General features: G+C 35.7%; 1 protein-coding gene across 1 annotated transcript in view; it reads left to right on the forward strand.

The window, feature by feature from the left end:
- Positions 1-20,000, forward strand: part of LOC135210350 (uncharacterized) — a 242,784-nt gene that overhangs the window by 102,993 nt on the left and 119,791 nt on the right. The window contains 2 exon segments of the mRNA XM_064243240.1: positions 8,100-8,383; positions 11,038-11,134. Coding sequence (XP_064099310.1) covers positions 8,100-8,383; positions 11,038-11,134 — 381 coding nt within the window.

Here is a 20,000-nt window from a genome sequence, read left to right on the forward strand (position 1 = left end):
TTATTTATTTATTTACTTTTTATTTTATTTATACAACTTCTACGTTAATATCTCCGAGTCTGAATCCGGAGTGCAACCAGCTTCTTGAGAATCAGACCCCACTATCTATTTTCTTAGGAATCCAACAGTACCCATTTATCGTTGCAGTTGCTAGCAGTACATTATTTCTTGATAGAGCCCAGAGGGAGATTTTTGCGCCTAATGCTCTCATTGTTTACTTGAGCTTCTGTGGGATTACTCCTAGTGCTCTCAGGACGATAGGCCATCTGTAGATCTTAGTTCTTTTCTGCCTTTTATCTGCTTTAATTTATGTGTATGGTATGGTATACGCACCTTCAGTCTTCTTCAGCTCTCCCGTGGTCAGCCATTGCTGACTGCATCTCCAACTATATCACAAGCCTGCCTGTGGTACTGGCCATGCATTGACTATTATTGGATGAGTCTCTTTTTGTTATTCTTAAGCAGAAGGTAAACTAAAAAATAAAGGTAAACAGTGTAAGAACCAGTAAATTGAATGAAAGACTTTTTTTAAGGGAGTCGATTGAAATACCAAATACAGAAAGGGGTATTAATGAGAAATAGTAGGAAGACAAGCCAAAATTTACAGAAGGTAGAAGAATGAAAGAAGAAATAGAATAAAAGGGGAATGATAATACTAGAATAAGACTAACAACTGTGAAGAAGGAAAATGTCAATATAGAATTAGCAAAATTGACAGAAGCAATAGAAAAATGAATCCAGAGATGAAAATCGAGTGGTGAATATCTAGAGCAATTAGAGAAGATAAGAATGAATTATCATCTAGTGCCGCGTGGCATAAATGTCCTCCGTGAAATTACGCCACTCACGTTTTCCTGCGCTTTAGCTTGCACAAATCTCCACTCGTCTCCCGCCTCCCTTATTACAGTTCTCCCCCCAAGAAGGACGGTTCCTTCCAACTCTTTTGGTACCCACACAACCCCAGCCTGCATTATCATGTACTGTTCGCCCAGGGGAGAAGTACTGTGTGCAAAATAAATTAACAAGACCAAAAAAATACAGAAACACTTGAATTATGAATAGGTAGAGGAGAGCAAGAAAAAATAGATAAGCGATAAATGAAACTAAAGCTATAGGATGATACTTTTACATTCTCATATTGTGTATGGAGAGCAGTGGGTTTTGTGTTAATTTAGCGTCTGTAGTATTGATCTAAGGGGGAAATATTATTATAATAGGACAGATAAGAATTTGAAATAATTTACATTCGTTAAAGTAATTGAAACCAACTGCCTACAATATAAGAATGTAGATGGTTTTCCTTAGCCCTATTTTCTTATACCTTTATCACCAATCGTATTTAGTTTTCTTGTTCTCCTCCACATTTTCCAGATTTAAATGTATTTTGTCAATTCATGGTTTTCTTTGTTAATTTCCTCACGGTCTCTTCTCCACTGAAGAGCAAAACATGAAAGCCACTGCTGTCCATGCACAGTAAGATGTATTTCTCCCACAGCCTCATTTTTTTACGTATGCTACTGATCTACATATATTTTCTATTGTAATCAGTAGTGGGGGGAGGGGGAGATGTGTATATCACCACATCCAATGCCAATCACTATGGAGGGCTTTTTCTGGTGCGCATACCGTGTCTGGGTTGTCAGTTGTTGTACTTACTGTACCTTGTCTTTTTTTGTGCGCAATAAAGTTTGCTCTATATATATATATATATATATATATATATATATATATATATATATATATATATATATATATATATATATATATATTTATTTATTTAGTTTAAATGTCTTTATATTTTCCGTTATTTGTTTATACCTTCTTTATACCTTCTCACGCACCCTGGAAAGCGATCCAGTCACAACTAATTCACAGCAGATATCGACCGAGAAGGCTCATCGTTGTTTGGATTGGGGACTTTCCAGCCAAGGGACCTCTCGTAAGTTGTCGAGATGAAGAGAGAACCAAGACCCAGAAGTCTTATAGCAGCGGGTCCTGAAAGGCTTTTTGGTCGAAACGACCTCTCTCTCTCTCTCTCTCTCTCTCTCTCTCTCTCTCTCTCTCTCTCTCTCTCTCTGGTGGAGTTCCCGATCCGGCTTTAGCGGAGGTGGTAATGGTTGCCGTCACCCATGTCATTCGGAAAACCGACCGGTCGAACAAGAAAAGTGTCTCCTGTTGACTAGATTGTCAGATGGCTGCTATCAAGCGCAGTTCGGAGTCGATCGTCGTGATATATTTTTTCTTCCTTTTTTTGTTGTGGTTTAAAGTTGATAATATGGTAATGTAATGACAATACTTCCTACGAGACCTCTATCCCTCTCTGATTTTATACTTTCATTTTAGCTATGCAATGAACGTGTGTGTATATATATATGCTTGTATAAACATTTTTTCGTAGCTGTGTACCGCCATTCTAGTTGGTAAACATAAAAACAAAGGTTACTCAATTTGGCAGAACTGCTGGACAATATTTTGGTAATCTATGAAGATTTCATCTCTTCCCTTGAAGATTAAATGTGTATATACTGATAACCCAAAATTAAAGGATTTTCACTTATAAAGCCTGTTACACACTTATCACAGCTGACAATTTAACCTTATATGGGTGAATATATAAATATAAGTGTATTTGGAATGTGGGAAAGGTCGTCGATCCATCTCTTCTTATATAACTATATTTCGTGTTTGTGTAATATGTTCAGAGTAAGATGTGTTGAACTGTTGAGCAATTCAGAGCTACGGAGTTGTTGAAAAGATTACCACCGGTACAAAGATGGACCAGAATGTTTTGAGGTGTTCACACTGCGAAAAGAATGAAATGATGGTGTTAGATATGTGTGTGTGTAATACGGAAGTTTTGGGAGAAAAGACCAAATCGAGAGCGTTGATGTGTTGGCTTGATAGAGTTAAAATTAAAAAGGTGTTGGAAATTAAGGCCCCTGCTAACCAGGAAGTGCAATTATGCATGCAACAAGATAGAGGGGAATTGCGCAGTGCGTGTAAGGTGGTGATGCGCGACTGATGAGTCATCTATAACAGCACATTATGTGAATTAGTTGATTTTGAAGTTTTTTTGCAAATCAATTTCGTCCTTTATTCTGTCATCAAAAACGAACGTGGTAGTGGTTGTTGTTTCTTGTTGCTACTATTATCTGTTTATAGAGCTCCTACTTTTAAAGGAAATGGCTTAACATATATATATATATATATATATATATATATATATATATATATATATATATATATATATATTTATATATATATATATGAACATTGATCATTAAGCTGTTTTTTTTTAACATGAGTAGCTCTATGAAAAACAGCGTAAAGGTCACTGCCACAGTGATATTTTCTGTCATCTGAGAAGTGGATAACATCCCATCCAGCAAAACTTCTACAGTATTAGCCTTTACATTCCTACACAGCGGTGTCATCAGGTGTGCAGTGAACCCCCACGAAAATTTAGCAATTCAGGTCTATATTGCAAGCGCTAATGCATTCCTTGATATTAAAGCCCTTCTTTTCTCTACTGCTCTCTTGATATGTGTCTAGCACTTCCTGTACGCTTTTGTCATAGAACACTGGTACTTCCTTTCACCTATACCAGCCTTGGACCACTTCTACAAAACTCCACAATTACCACCTTTCAGATCTTCTAACACCACATATAAGACTCAAAAAAGGTCATGAAAACAGCATCAACCATTTCCTTTAGCACTCTGCATCCATTAACGAGAACTGGCTCAATAATCTTTTCATGCATTCTCACCTTGGTTTCTATAGACACTTCAAGTCATGCCAATCTTTTGCTAACACCCGGGTATCATCTTTACTTACTTCACTTGTTCTTTGACTCGCCTTTCCGATTAACCTATCATCGTCCTTTGCATATACTTCGAAGTACGTTTATGGCTCAGCAGCTTCCGTTCTTCTTCCATCTACATTAGAATTCAATTTTTCATCCTTTAGGTTTCCATTTCCTTTTATAACCTTAATTATATTGACATTTACCATCAACTTTTACTGGTTACTGCAGTTTCTCTTCACCATCACCAATCAGCTGTAACGTATCATTTGTAAAGATAATCCATTTCATACTCTTTTCATTGTTCATGCTCATACCACTCAAGTTTGCACCTACGTCTGTTTTGTTTCCTCTTACTTCTCGAAGGATCCCTTCCATAAAGGTATTAAACAGCCTTGGAAAATAATGTTAAATGTGTATGAATGGAATGCAAAACATTTTTTTGTACATTCATTACCGAAACGTTACAGTACATACATACATACATGTGTGTGTGTGTATGTAAAGTTTGCAAAAGAGCAAATGAATGTTCCGAATCCTTGGCATTTGCGACGTAATGAATTACTGGAGGGAACTTATTTCCTCGAAAAAAAATTTCCTTGAATCTTTAGAAAAATTAATTAATTTTAAGGCAAACAGACAGAAATTCAGCCCAGCTCAAACAGTCCAACATTCAAAGAGGGTTGCCATTGATGGAGCAACGAATACCATTTTGGGATTGTTGAAGAAAATGAACTTGTCAGCAAATTCTCTCCTGCTTCATTCTTTCAGTTTTAAAGTCTCATAAAGCAGCAATCATATATCTAACTGCGAATAAAAAAAAAAGCGGACCTTCGTTGGTAAAAAAAGAATGAAAGAAATATCGTGACTGTGAATATGAGAGACGAGAGAAAAGTACAGCATTACCATTCATTCCTTCTAAATAGGATTGAATGCCGGGTGTTCAGATATAGCAGACCTGTCTCAGGAAGGAGACTACTAGCCTATTACTTGGTTCTTTCTGTCTATATTTTCCACAGTGGGTCGTGTCACTTATCTCTTTTGGTGATATGACGGATTGGTTTGGGAAACGACGATGACAGTGGACGTTCTACGTCACTGAAACTTTCATAATCTGGATTAAAATTGTCTTATGGACACTTGCTTCAATTTTTTTCGTGGCGATTATTTTCAGAGGTTATGGAAAAAGGAAAAGCCAAAGCTCCTTTTATATCTTCATTTTTGTGTTTATATTTTCCTTATACGTCAAGAAGTTTTGCATAATCCGTTGTGTATTGTTTGATATTGTTTCTTGCAAAGTCAGAGACTTAGCACTACATTCTTTACTAATCTGTTTGGAAATATTAGAGGGTACGTTTTTCTTTTCTCTTTTTAAGATATATAACCTAACCGTATTTAAAATTTGGAAATGCTTGTCTTAATGTATCAAGATGATTTGGAATGAGGTTAAGTTAATGAAAGGTTGCCATGAAAGGAGAACGAACAGAAGGAGAGAGAAAAATGAAGAAATAGTGATTTGATTCTAATTTGTTTCGATGGTATGTATGAACAATACTTCGCATAATGCAATCGCTGCAGCCATGATTAGCGTTTTAGATTATATTCCAATTGAATCTATAATAAAGTGAATGATATTTCTAAAATAATTGATATTAAAATCTAAGAACGCCGTTTATTGCCCCAAATTATAATGTTGGTAATGGTAATTTGCAGCGATGCCAGCACTCATGAAGCACGCTTTACCTTGCAATAAGGCGTCGCTTATGGCAAGGTCACTTGATTTAAGAAACTGGAGTAATTGCAAGTCAGTTGTTTTTGGAAGTTGCTGAAGGTTGAATTTGCGTCACACAGATTTCTTCACTCGCCTCTCTTCATAAGAATTTGTTTGTGTCCCTCACCTGTCAATATTCCTATTGTGTTAGACAAGCGTTTTGACAGATGTTCTTGCGATCTTTAATTTTATTGAAAATTAGTGTTGCCTCCGGCAGGTGTTCTCAGGCAAGTTTCGTGTTTGTGTATTTGTATGCACTGAGGAGGGAAATTGATATTTCTGTGTGATTGATAATGTAGACAAGACATGTACTTCAATAATAAAGTCTACATGAAGAAACTCCACACATTTCTTTAATCTTACTGTATGACGCTCTGAAGAAATTAATATACTTATTCCAATCCATAGATTTGAAAGCCACATATTTTTAAAAAGTAACTGCTAAATGATTTTTTTCTTCCATATGGGTGGCTATTCCTTCACATATCCTTTTGCAAATAGACTGAACAGCGCTCTTCATTGAAAATTGTAACAATACCTTGAACCTTGGTGGAAAGGCGAATGAAATGAAGCTTGAAATTATGTATTGAGTTTTATTCATTATCTCTGGCTACGATAATTTATGGCGTACAATGAAATTATCATCCATCTCATGATTGGCTGTGAACCTTATTTATGGCAATGTAAATCAAAGGTACGTACCTCGAACTCTACCACCGTAGAGATAAGCGGTGGGCATCTTTCAGTTTTCAAGGATGGCATAAAACCTTCCCAGTTGATTTAAGTCGAGCTCAAGTCGTCATGCAAGAAAGATTTAACTTTCTAGGTTATTAAGGGAAAATCTTTAATCGCAAAAGGCAATTGTTATTTGTTTTAAAGAATAACAGTATTGGGCACTTTTATTAGTTTGTTTTTATTTATCGATGGGATCCTGTCATTTATTTATAATGCTTTTGGGCAGCTTTCTTCTATATAACAAGAAGGCTGGTGAAACTTGAGGTGAAACGACCGCAAAGGGTCCTTAAATATGAGAACTGAAGGAGAGAGAGTATCTTAGCTTATTATCAGAAGGAAAGGAACAGGAACCGAACAGACTAATGAGGTATATGCTGGTCGTTACGTGTCTGCTTATGCGGAGGAGACATTCATTCCCCTCGTCTGGATTGGGTCTAAAATAGCACTGAAGAAAAAAAAAGAGACCATCCTGTCACTTTTCAGCGGCGAGGAGGCAATATAGACGGATTTTCTGTATTTCAGTCCTGTGGAGAAGGAAAATGGAAGGAATACCTAAGATACAAGAGGCATATTCCAAACAGAGCTAACTAAGGCTGATAAAAAGGTTTCTTGAGATGAAAGTGTTTTCAGACATCGCGGGAAAGCACCTCAATTTAAAATTTCTAATTATGGTCCTTTTATTAAATGTCTGAAACCATTTCAACCGGCAAACTGGAGGAGAAGGGTTGGTCACCTTCCTCCTGAACGTTTCGCTTGTTCATTTAAAATTCCCTCATCCTGCGAGGCAGCTGCTGCGACGCTTTCCTGTGTCCTGTCGTGATTCGTTCACAAACAGTGCCTGCTGGGAGCTCGTTCGTCTCCCTCCCGGTCGCTGAAACAAGTTCTAGCGGCAGCAAAAAGTTGTCCCTAAGTAAATCTATTGCACAAGGTTTGAAACTTGTTCACATTCGAGATGCAAACGGAGATTGTTAGATGCCTGAGATCAACTTCGTATTTATACCCAGTAATGGCCATTGCTTATAATCTATGCGATGGCTCCGGGTTGTGATTGGTCGTCCATTATGGTCGTCATTTGCTGGTATTTTAACGTGTCCGTTGTTCTTTATACTTTTATATCCCCCCTTATTCATATTTCGAGGTCCGGTCTTACTTGATTTGTGCGTGCGCGCGTGTGTGTGCTTTGTGAGGTTTGGTCGTTTTACTGAAACGACAGGTAGTATTTTTATCTCTCTCTCTCTCTCTCTCTCTCTCTCTCTCTCTCTCTCACACACACACACACAATCGACCCTTGAGAACATATACAGTTATTGTATGCGTATGAAAGTTTTTAGAGTCAGAAGTTATTTTATATATAAAAAGATCGTCCACATAGCTATTAGAATGTGAATACCCTTTCTTAAGAGTCTTTCTTGCTAATTTCCTTGTCATTACAGATGAGAAATAAGATTTTGATATTGAAAATAGTAATTGTCCAAAGTGGTGGTGATTTTAACGCTTCCTTAAAGAGTTATCTAAAGTTTACACTGTAAATTCATCATCTTTAAAAAAAATGTAAGAGATTTACCACTGATATTACACAAGAGTTCTTGTCCGATTTCGAGATGTGTCATACACTTGATCTTATCTTTAGTGTTTGATCGTATGATTTCAGTAATAAATGTATTCATAAATGCTTGTATTGTAAACATATGCGGGTATGCTAAATGGACAAGTTTTACTGTCTCTGATGAAGTATGCTTTATCCTTTATTGCATATAAATATAACAGCAATTGTCACTTTCTTTACAGGTGACATCCCTCCCGAATCTTACCTCCAGCAGCACCGTAACTCCAGCGCTTCCACCGCTTCGTCCTCTAACTGGCAGTGGTCCTCGAGCACCCCCGACGAGCTAGTTGCGGCCTTACGCTCGCCCTCTGCCCGCCTCTATAGCGCCCTCAAGCGCAAACTCCACGAGAGGAACTCCAGTTGGGTGCAGGAGTTCCTGCGATTGGACGGGCTTGCCGTTCTCTTTGATTCATTGGCCGGCCTCTGCGAAAGAGGACTCAATAAATTCACTGACGCTATACTTCAAGTGAGTTATGATGGCATTGTACTTGGCTGGTAGATGTAGAGGGGGGTGAAATAAGAGCAGAGGAATTCCTCAACAGAAATTCATTTGGTAATATGTCGCCCATAATAGCCAGTAAATTATTAGAAATGTTAGTAGCTGTTGCAAAAGAGTCATTTTTCTTGATTGCTTAAGAGGTGGGTGTCAAGATTATCATTTTTTTTTCTATTAGGCCAGGTTTCGGCTCATGTCCGTTTTTCTCTCAGCATAATGAAATCACATTAAGATAATAAGAAAATGATAAATGAATTGGAAATTTCTCGAGGGCCTGAGAACTCGTGCGAATGAACAATATCAGAATTTTTGTATTTGCTTTATGGAGGACGTGTTGAATTTTTCTTCACTAACCTTTGGCTACTACAAAAATGCCACCCATGAACGGATAGTATTTGGACTGGGACATTCATTTATTTGCATAGGTTCTTTCAATTGCTGAAGGTCACTAGATTAAGAAAAGTGGCACTGAGCTGATAACTATGTATTGAAAACGGGTGAAGCTCAAGAGAGGTGATCTCAAAAGAGCTAGTTCTAAAACAGTGCGCCTTAAGAGCTAGTGCTACATTTAAGCTAGGTTTTAACACTATATTATTTGTGAGTGTGTGTGCATATATATATATCTATATATATATATATATATATATATATATATATATATATATATATATATATATATATATATATATATATATATATATATATATATATATTACCTTCTTTTTTTCGTCCTTTGCCTCATCAGTTTATTTTTTATTAACAGTTCTGTTTTTAATCTTGGAATCTACTTTATTACTGCACTCCTTATTCGCGTGAAGATTTCCTTTTTTCACAGTAAAATTATTTTTAATATCAGGTTCTTTGCATCAGTCTACAATTTCTTATCATTTTTTAAATTGATAGTGCTACATAATAGTGCGGCATAAGACATAACTGCTAGTACTAGAGTTAGTGGGACAAAAAGTAACATTTAAGAAGCTCAATTTTTTATTTAAAAAACAAAAAATGTTTGTATCTTCAAAATAACCGTATAGATCTTCCATTTCTTGCACCATTTGAAGATCGTTCAGTGTTTCCAGCAATTCTTCAAATGCTGGGGTTATTTTATTTGGGGGTTAGGAATGCTATTGCAGCAAGCAATTTACAGTCAAGGCGAGAGTTAGTTGCATGACTATTCGTCAGACCAATACTTTGAATTTTCCTCCAAATTACTTGTGAAAGATGAAAGAAACATTCTTTCATCCATCGCCGGTTTGTCAAAATCTGTAGTAATTGTGCTCGGTTTTAAATCTGGACGTTCCTGTTTCAATATTCTTTAAAGGCTTTTTTTTTAAGTTCCCTTTATTTTATTTGTCAGTAAGATGTAAACACGTGCAAATAAATATTCACTTTTAATAGCGTGGATCTTATGTAGTTGATAAAATAATTGTGGAACCATTTTGAATGTACCGTCGTACATCCAGTGTGTAGCAGTTGCAAGATGGTCTAGCGGGGTTTTGCTTGCGAGTATTAGTATTTCAAGGGAATCACTGGGATTTTCATAAAAATAAAGTTTTCTTTATTGTTCCCTATACTAATTTTTAAAATCTTTAGGTAAACATTTTTTTAACTATGTTAGTTGCCCAAAGATATATTTAATTACCACGTATGCTATACAAATTAAATACCTATTTTGTTCCACTAGCTCTTATGGCGCACTGGCTGTTTTAGAACTAGCTCTTTCAGGCCTAGCTATTTTGTCGCATAATTATCATTGAAAAGATGAAACGCCCCACTCTCTCTCGAATGGTTATAGCAGAGTCCTTATTGTTGTCAGTGCTTTATGCAGGTTTCTGTTATTTTCAGTCACACCTTTCGTGTCATAAAACCCTTTTTTCCGTTATACCGTTTGGGCTTGTACAGTTTCTGTTGGAGAAGTCACATTTTGAATGGCTATTTACCATCTGTCTAATGATAAAATTAATAGGAAATCGCAGGAATTTTATAGGCACTTCTTTGAGATTTCTTATACAGGGTAAAAATTCATTCAGTAATTCAGGTTTTCATGCTTATCGGCTCGCTAACCTGCCCTGCTTTCCTGTGTACCCACACTGGAATTGTAGTGGGCCTGTGAGATTGATGATGCTTTTCATTTTATGTCGAGGTTTTTAAAATTTTATAACATATTTACTTCCGACAACAACTTGTTTACACCTCGGCAGAGCCTCAGATTTATATATAATAAATTAATAACGGTTACAATATTGTCCTTTTTGTAGTCAAGAATTTGTATCTTTCGTTATAAATTAGTAGGTCATCTTCTGTCATTCCTTTTTTTTTCTGTCTGGTCAGTGTTTACAAACGGCTCATATGCTGTGTAAATCGTACCTCTCACATATTCGCCAAATTACTATTTTCATTTCACTACTTGTTAATTTTCCTCAACTGGCTGACTGAGCAGCCTACCCGCTAATTTACTTGATTGCATATTTGTCCGTTCTATTAAGTTAACAGGTTCTTGTCCACAATTTATTGCCCATTTCGAGAGATAATTATTTGATAACTTATTTACGAACATTTTCTCGCTTCATAACTCATTTTCACACAGTACTATTTAAGCCTCATTCAGCCGCTTTTAATTGCAGGTCGAGTGTGTTTCAGCCATAAGAGCCGTGATGGATTCCCGAATTGGTCTGGATTACATCGTTGAAAACAAGGAGTACACTACAAAATTAGCCGCAGGTCAGTGAATACTTTATAACAATATATAAGGATGAAATGGCAGAGATTTTTTTTTTTTTTTTTTTTTTTTTTTTTGTTTTTTTTTTTTTTTTTTTTTTTTTTTTTTTTTTTTCTATGGTAATGGTGTAGTGGTGATGGTAATAACAGGGACTACTGTGGTAGCAGATAACAGTACGGATATTATTATTATTATTATTATTATTATTATTATTATTATTATTGTTGTTGTTGTTGTTGTTATCCTCTCGCCGTATTGATGAATGCATTTGAAATGCATTTACTGGTGGCGATTTCTTTTTTAATTGGATTTTTTTTATCTCAAAAAAAATTAAAAAAAATAAAAAAAAAAACTTTATTAAAGACAAACTCGAGTAAAGTTTGAACGAGGTTTATGTTACCTGAATTCTCCATAAGGTAGAAGGCGGTTTGCCTTGAATTTGATATTTTCGTCTCATTTATGTTGACACCAGATTTTCCGTCAAGTATAAATACTGTCATAGTTAACATTCATTAAATTTGAGTTTTTGTCGAACAATGTTTTGCGGGTAAGGGTTATGTTGTGCATAAGCTCCTTTTGTGAGATATGTATGTGTGCTTTGTATGGACACACTTTGATATATATATATATATATATATATATATATATATAATATATATATATATATATGTATATATATAAAATGTGTGTGCTTTTACGGTATTTGTACGTAATTAATGTGCAAATCCCGAGCATGTATTTGCACGTGCACCCAGATACGGTCACTAAAACAAACACGCTCTCGTGCTCGTAAGTAGAGGCATGCATACTATCTACTACAACCATTATAAAAGAGAATGTAGCTCCAACTGCATAAATATATACTTAAATCATCAGGGTACGGGAGTTCGTTGAGTACGACGCCCATAATCCAGGCTTTTGGGTTCACTGGTAAAAGGGAAATTCCTTCTGGTCTTTTCTTCCGTTTTTTCCTGCCGATTCTCGAAACAGAATAATGCCCAGCTCGGGTGCCGGTATGTAAGATTCACTCCCAGGAAGGGAATGTACAACTCCCGGGAAGAATGTCTTGCCTAATTATTATTGATTGCATGGGTGCAGTGTTCACTGTGTTTGCATTCCTTAAGCTTTGTACGATGATATACCGATCCTGACAATAGCTGTTTGAAGCTCGGGGGAGACGGAGAGCCTCCCTAACTTTCACTTTAGAATTTAAGTATTTGTCTTCTTAGAAATGCAGAGGTCAAGCAGTTAAATACTTTGTGTAACTGGCCTCCTGGCAATTTTAGCATGATGGTTGTAAGTTCAATATGTATTTTTTTTTCAATCTTATTGATGTTAAGCATTCTATTTTCTTTGAAGTCACGGCTCATTTTAGTTATATTAGTAAAATTTATATTTGATTGTATATTTTGCCTGTGAAAGGTTCATTCATGAAAGGGTATTTTGCAAGTATGTCTGCTATTTTAAATAACCGTTATCTACAAGTAAATGCCATTGTCAGTAAACATAGGCGGTGAATAATTGTATTAGGTAGAGTTCAGATATATGAAATCAAATTAGGAAATTTTGATGATAACAGTAATGGCATATTGTTCACATTATCATATTGTTTTCTAGTTAAGAATCACCGCTCCTTTATATGATTTAGTGCAATAGCATAAAATACCGAGTTATATATATTTTCCAGACAGAAGTTGAGTATTTAAATGCTTCATTATTTGTATCACTGATACCATGCGCTGTTAAATAAGTGAACATTTATTTGCAAAGGGGGGGGGGGGCGGGGATGGAGTGGGAGCCCCGAACCCTCTGTCAGAAACTTGGATTTTGAACAAAAGCCTGATTCTCTCTCAGTCACAAGTCTAAACGCTGACACATTTCCTAAGTAGACTACTGGTCTTCACCTGGAAGCCAAAAAAAATCCTTATTTAAATTCCTCATTTTAAATTCCTCATTTTCTGCAACACCTAAATTGGATTCTCACCCGGAACGATTCACTTGTTAACAAGGAACTGATGAGAATTAAAACTTTTGCAAAGAAACGGTACCTAATTCGTGAGGGTCAGTCACAGAATAGAGCTCGCGTCATTCACTGATATAAAAGGATCAGACAGTTATAAAAATATCATTAGCACTGTTCCTTGTTGTTGTTGAATTAATATATTCAGTTATATAAAGCCAATACCGTTATTATTTTTTACAAATGCTGTTTTTCATTAATTGAAAATCATTTAGTTTTAGTTTATAATCATAAGAAAGTAATGAAAGTCAAATAAATTTCTTCAGTGTTTCATTGAGCAATTTACTTCTACTTATTATAACACCTTATAGTCACAACAACATAAATTTGAATTTCTTTCTTTGAAATATAAGTAAATGGAAAGTTACACACCCTTTAATGAACTTGTATATTGTCAATTTCAGGTCACAACTCTCAGGAAAATATCTCATGTAGGAATATATAATTCATGTAGTCTTAACTCTCAGGAAAATATAACTCATGTAGGAATATATAATTCATGCTGTCTTACTTTATGGGCAAAATTAATATCAATTCTTAAGATTATCATAAGTAAGAAATTAAGAATTGTCCTGGTTACAAACTTTGTGATGATATGTGTCAAACCCTGTGGCGCCATTCATGAATATTAGATTACCAAACACGAATATTCTTAAATATTTGTTTCTTTTTTGTGAGAAATGTGAAAAAGAAGGGAAAATGACTGGGTAGTAGTGATGGGTGGGGCAGTTATTGGTAAAGGGGAAGTTTTTTTTACTTACTAAAAATAATAACAAAGAAACTGACCGTAACATTATCAGCCAGTTCAAGTTTTCAAAACAGTACTTAGAGAAAGGGGAAGGTAATTTAAAACTATGGCGAAGTTGAATTTTTAATATTGAGATGAGGAAGGAGTCATTGACCGTGAAATTATGTGTTCAATGATATTAATAAAATAGATGGCATGTGTACATGAGTATATCTAAGTATTTGTTTCCGTATTTCTTTGATAATTATTTACATGCGATAACAATGTATTCATAACACATCAACAAAATACGCTCACCGTTTTTAAGAAAAGAAAAAAGATGGTTTTGGACTACAATCTATTCTGGGGTGGAGGGAGAGGGTCCACCCCAGTTCTTTCCACTTGGAATTAATCCCGTGGAACCAGGGATGATTAATGGACTGGGGATTAGCCCATAGATGTAGGAGTGTGAAGGCGGTCCGAAGGGCGGAACATAAATCACTGTCTTTTTTCACCTGCTTTTTATTCATGTTATGTTGTTGTTTGAGTAGGGTATTGACGGTTGAAAATATGGTGTTATGGTAGTTCGAAAATTGACTCTCATTACTCTATCTTTTGAAAATCGGGTATTTGTGATGTGTGAACTTCTTATGACTTTGTATTTTAGAGTTGTATGTTGACTAATTCATACGTTTCTATATGAAATTCATACTGGAGCTAGATATGGTATGTTGAGCATTTTGTTCTTGTTTCTTTTGTGCTCCTTTGGTCACATTTGAGATTTTCTCAGACTTTTACCACTATCTAACAATACGTATCTTGGAATCTCTCTCTCTCTCTCTCTCTCTCTCTCTCTCTCTCTCTCTCTGTGTGTGTGTGTGTGTGTGTGTGTGTGTGTGTGTGTGAGTCGTGCAACAGTGAAAGTGATGGATTCGTCACTTCTAAGGCTTCTGTGAGGACGATTTATGGAGAACATGTGATTCCCGACACTTGATGAGGGTAGAAAAAAAAAAGTGCCTTCATATTTTTTCTGAGTACTGGCACGTGCCTGCTTGCACACTGCCCTTCGTTGAATGAGAAATATTCATCAGATATAATAAATACCCCGTTCACAGTGTTGGTCGCCTTAAATTATCAAGACGACGAGCAGCTTTGTGGTCGATCACTTCGACGTCATCATAATGAAACAGAATTTTGAGGAGAATGCCGTACTGAAAATAATAAGAAACACTTTTTACAGTGGCTTCTAGAAACGTTGCTTAGAATGCTGATTTACAGAAGCATGTTGCCGGCTTCTCAAAGATATGAAACGAAAACTTTTTAGCATTACATATTTTTTTCAAATCTTAAATAATCTGGATGCTTATGACCTACCCGTTTTCTTTAATATATTTTTTCAAGCTTTTAAAAACGCCATATGTAAAAGGCAGTATGAGGTGGATACTTGATAGCATCATAAATTTTGAAGGCATTAAGAGGTAGCATCTTAGGAAATAAAACTAAAATCTTGCCTAGAGTTAGTTGTGACTGTTTGCCCGAACACAGCCATACACACTAAAAGTAGCGTTTAGCTTCATGTATATAAAATTTGTCAGGCTATTAATTAAGGAAAACCAGATTAAACAAGATTAAACAGAAACTCAATAAAATCATTGTAAGAGAGTCAAATTATTTTAAAGTTCTCCGACTGCATATAATGATGATGTGGGTAAACAATTGGACAAGTCATGGAAGGATTAAGAGCCGGGTGTCATGGTAGTGTGAATTGATGATTAGAGATGGCTCCATTGTGACCATCTGATGAGAATGATAATGTGTGTTGTTGGAATATCTGAAGAATGGGAGGAACTCCCCAGGGTACAGCTCAAGATGTGTATTCTTAAGAAGAGACAAAGAGACGACAGATACAGAAATACACATCATTGGCACATATAGCAAAGTGTACGTGGCATATCGTATTGTGAGATATGGGAGACAGACAGACAGACAGACAGACTTGGATGACGCGCCAGCATTACCGAAAATTAGTAACAGCAAGCGAAGGCAGAGCAACCCGAAAAGTAAATATTGTATAGAGAGAGAGAGAGAGAGAGAGAGAGAGAGAGAGAGAGAGAGAGAGAGAGAGCTGGTACAGTGATGTTTCCAGTGATGGCGTAGAAGTACAATAATTATTTGCAGGTAATGCTGAACGTGGAGTCATTGTCTCTAATTACCCATAATTCATTCTCCGCGTTTTGAAAAATTTTAAAAGGATTCCGTATTTTTTGTGGGATTCCTGTCACGAACAGGCAATTGTTCTGTTCGTGCAGGATTAGGTATCAAAACGAGTTGATTTTCATAAATGATTTTAATTCGTACTACCTGCTTGATGGAGAGGCAGGGACTGGGGAAGTTTATCATGGCAAAGAAAATGTTTGCACGGTTGTACCTATTGCATCTGAAAGATTATGTCTTTGAAACGTTATTTTACCTCATGTTTCCTTTATTGAAACCGTTTATTTCTCGTTACTTGAGAATTTTCATAATACTAGCCACTTTCTTCTGTAGTTTCTTTTTGTTAAGTAATTTTCTATTCATTTATAATCTTTTGTCCAGATTCTTCTACTTAAGTTAATTTCTGTTGATTTATTATCTTTTGTCTAGATTAATTTCATGTCTTAGAATTTAATTCAACGTAACTATTATTTCATCATTACTCGTCTCATCACATAGCTTTCTCGTTACATCTTTTCTTCACAACCCTTTACTCAATTCTGATATATTGTATTACTTAACCCCGTCACCCCCACCCCCTTCTCAAGTCTCTACGTCCGCGTCCTCGAATTTTTCCCACCTGTCTGTTCCGGTTCTGCTTCCTCTCCTCTACTCGGAATGAAGATGGGAACGCCATTCGAGGAATGTCTCTGGGTCAAGTGAAATGATTTCCCCGAAATTCCAGAGCAACGATCTGTACCGGTGATCTGTTCCACTTTCGTTGCAAGATCCCCGCCTGCTTGAATATTCACGAGCCGTAAATTACAGTGGACCCGTAATCTCTCTCTCTCTCTGAGTAAGAGTATAACGAAATTGTTCTCTGATTTATGAGATTTTTTCACCATATGCATCAGGCTATGGGGGGGTGACATTATTTTTATTCATGCAAGTTTCGATCGCTGCTACTTTTCGTTATATCTTATGTTAAAATTATAATATCTTATGAGCTACATGCCATGGATTAATTCCAGCATCTCTCTCTCTCTCTCTCTCTCTCTCTCTCTCTCTCTCTCTCTCTCTCTCTGTGTCCTTGTGAAGGGCGCCTAGCATTATCTCTAATTATCTCCTGTATGACAAAGTCGTGACTCAGAGCATCATCCGTTTTATTTCTTGCCTTTCTGTAGTGCTTCAAAGTCTCTGTTATTACTCTTGACTCCCCCGACCTTGTCTTATTGCTCTTATTTTGCTGCGATTTTGTTAAATTTATTCATTCTTTTTTTAACTATTTTGCTCATCTGTATAGGGTTAGCCGATTAGCTACTGGCCGGTTTTGATTGATACACACACACATACACACACACACACATATATATATATATATGTAATGTGTGTATATGTATAAATATATATAACTCCTGTATAATGTGAATTGACTCTACAGGGGTATGTTTGGATATATTTTGTTACACATGTACTATATAAAGTACAAATATTTGAAAGAATTTGCGTATGCATGTACACGCTGGTAATTCTACCCAACATTAGTTTTATTTGGATTCCGCCTTTCATCATAGCATTAGTATAACGTTATTGCGCTGTTTTGATATTCTTTAATTTGTATTTCGATTTTTATACCTTTGTTGTTCTTTCCATATATAATGACGAAGTTGTCACCGTGACCTAAATTATGTTATTAACTCTATATCTAGAGTTTTCTGTTGTTCTTTCGTTACTAAGTGATCGTTTTGTAAGATGAGTAATATATATATTTAATATGACAATTTTTTCACAGACGTTTCAGCTCTCAAATATTGCCAATGAAGTCGTCTAAAGTCATTAAAATCACCAATATTACACAGTAATAACTGTAATGCTTCTCGTGTAGTTGGTTCGAGAGAGATGTCTCGCTGTCACGTAAAGGATGTTGAGATTTTCATCCAGATTTCCTTTAATTCTTTCGAGAAATATGTAGATATCATATTGGATATGGATGTGGTAAAAACCAAGCCGAATTAGATCGAATCACTCGTTTACTTGTTGTTACCTACCCTTACACACACACCCACACACACATAAGATATATATATACATACACATATACATACATACATACATATTCAGTTAAGGCGACATGAAAAATAGATGAAAGGAACACTAAGCACTTTCGTGTCATTTTCAACATAATTTCGATGTATGTTGTACCTCGAAAATGCGCTTGGTACACCTTTCTTTTATTATTCCCGTGGCCTTAACTGAATATATTGTAACACGATGTTTAGTGACAATGTAACTTATACGTATATATATATATGTGTATATATATATATATATATATATATATATATATTATATATATATATATATATATGTGTGTGTGTGTGTGTGTGTGTGTGTGTGTGTGTGTATGAGTGTTTATGAATATACAGAAAATGCCAATGTTCTTCGCAATTTTGATGGCAGCGGTTACCATTGAAAATAAACGCATATCGGATGGGCCATAATTGTGTAGTTACACTGTAGTAACATGGTTAAAACAACTTTTGAACACATTGCCTCCTGAAGTAAAGTGAGAGGAATGAGGCTAGAAATTACTGGCCGTGAAAGCGAAAATCGGTTAAGTTATTACAAAAGCAGAACACAAATGTAAAATTTTTAGAGCGAATAGAAGTTTAGAACCTAAGTAGGTATTCATACTGTTTTAGAATTCATCTTCAGTAAAGTAGTAGTAGTAGGTTTTCATGGAATAAGGCCAAAAATGTAGTTAAAAATTTGGTTCTTCATATATATTCTTTCGTGATATTCTTGTGTATATTACATACATACATAAATATGTGCATGTTTATGTTTGCATGTATTATGTATGTGTATATGTATATATTTATATATATTTATCTATATAAATGCACATAAGTGTGTATACTAATATATATATATATATATATATATAGTATATATATATATATTCAAAATAAAATCTGTGTGCACATCCTTCTTTCGTAAAATATAGCCGGATGAAGGGAGAGTGGTATAGGTATGATAATTGGCACCTTTGTAAATAAGCCGAGTAGTTGCAGCTGCAGGTGTGGTTTTAGCAAATTGTCATTATTTCCTTGGGCGTTATAACAGTTATTACTTTTCGGTTTAATTACTACAGCTCCTTTGAAAAAGTCAGCCTTCGCTGAGGTCACATGCGTCTCTCTCTCTCTCTCTCTCTCTCTCTCTCTCTCTCTCTCTCTCTCTCTCGTCCTCTCTCTCTCTCTCTCTCTTGCCCTTTCCTTTCTAGTTGATGTCGGCAGTTTGGTACACTTCCTTTTCACTTTTTTTTATGTCTTGCGAAAGTATTTAATCAAGATTTAACATGGTTACATAATGGGAATGGTCGTTGTACAAAATATGTCGTTATTGTTAATAAAAATGTTTAACAAAAGTATGATTTATGATATCATTTATTATATTTGTCATTTGGTATTCACCTTGCTATTAACAGCCAACGCATAACGTTGACCCGAGGTCATTACTGGTCATATGAGTTCTGTAGAATTATAGATATATGTAAGAAAATTTTGTGCTGAATGTCTTTGTGTGTGTCTGTGCGTGTGTGTGTGTGTGTATGTACAATATATATTATAATTATTCGGAGAAAGGGAGAGAGACCCTCAGCCATGTTCACTCCTAAAGGTCTTTCAAGAAGAAACCACCTGTTTCTTGAGGGAGTCTCTCTCAGCGAAGATCTAAGGTTACCAAATGCGTTCCGCACGAAGTGAGTGAACCCCCTGGGATAATATTTTACTTATCAGCCACAATCTACCCTTTTTGTTGCAGGTTACTCAACTTGTAGAATTCGAGTTCCTTACGTAACTTTTATGGATGTAAACTGCGAATTCCTCTCCTTTTCTCAGGCTTTTGATGTCCATCTCCTACTTAATAT

Source organism: Macrobrachium nipponense, chromosome 39, assembly GCF_015104395.2.
Source record: "Macrobrachium nipponense isolate FS-2020 chromosome 39, ASM1510439v2, whole genome shotgun sequence".
Taxonomy (NCBI): Eukaryota; Metazoa; Arthropoda; class Malacostraca; order Decapoda; family Palaemonidae; genus Macrobrachium; species Macrobrachium nipponense.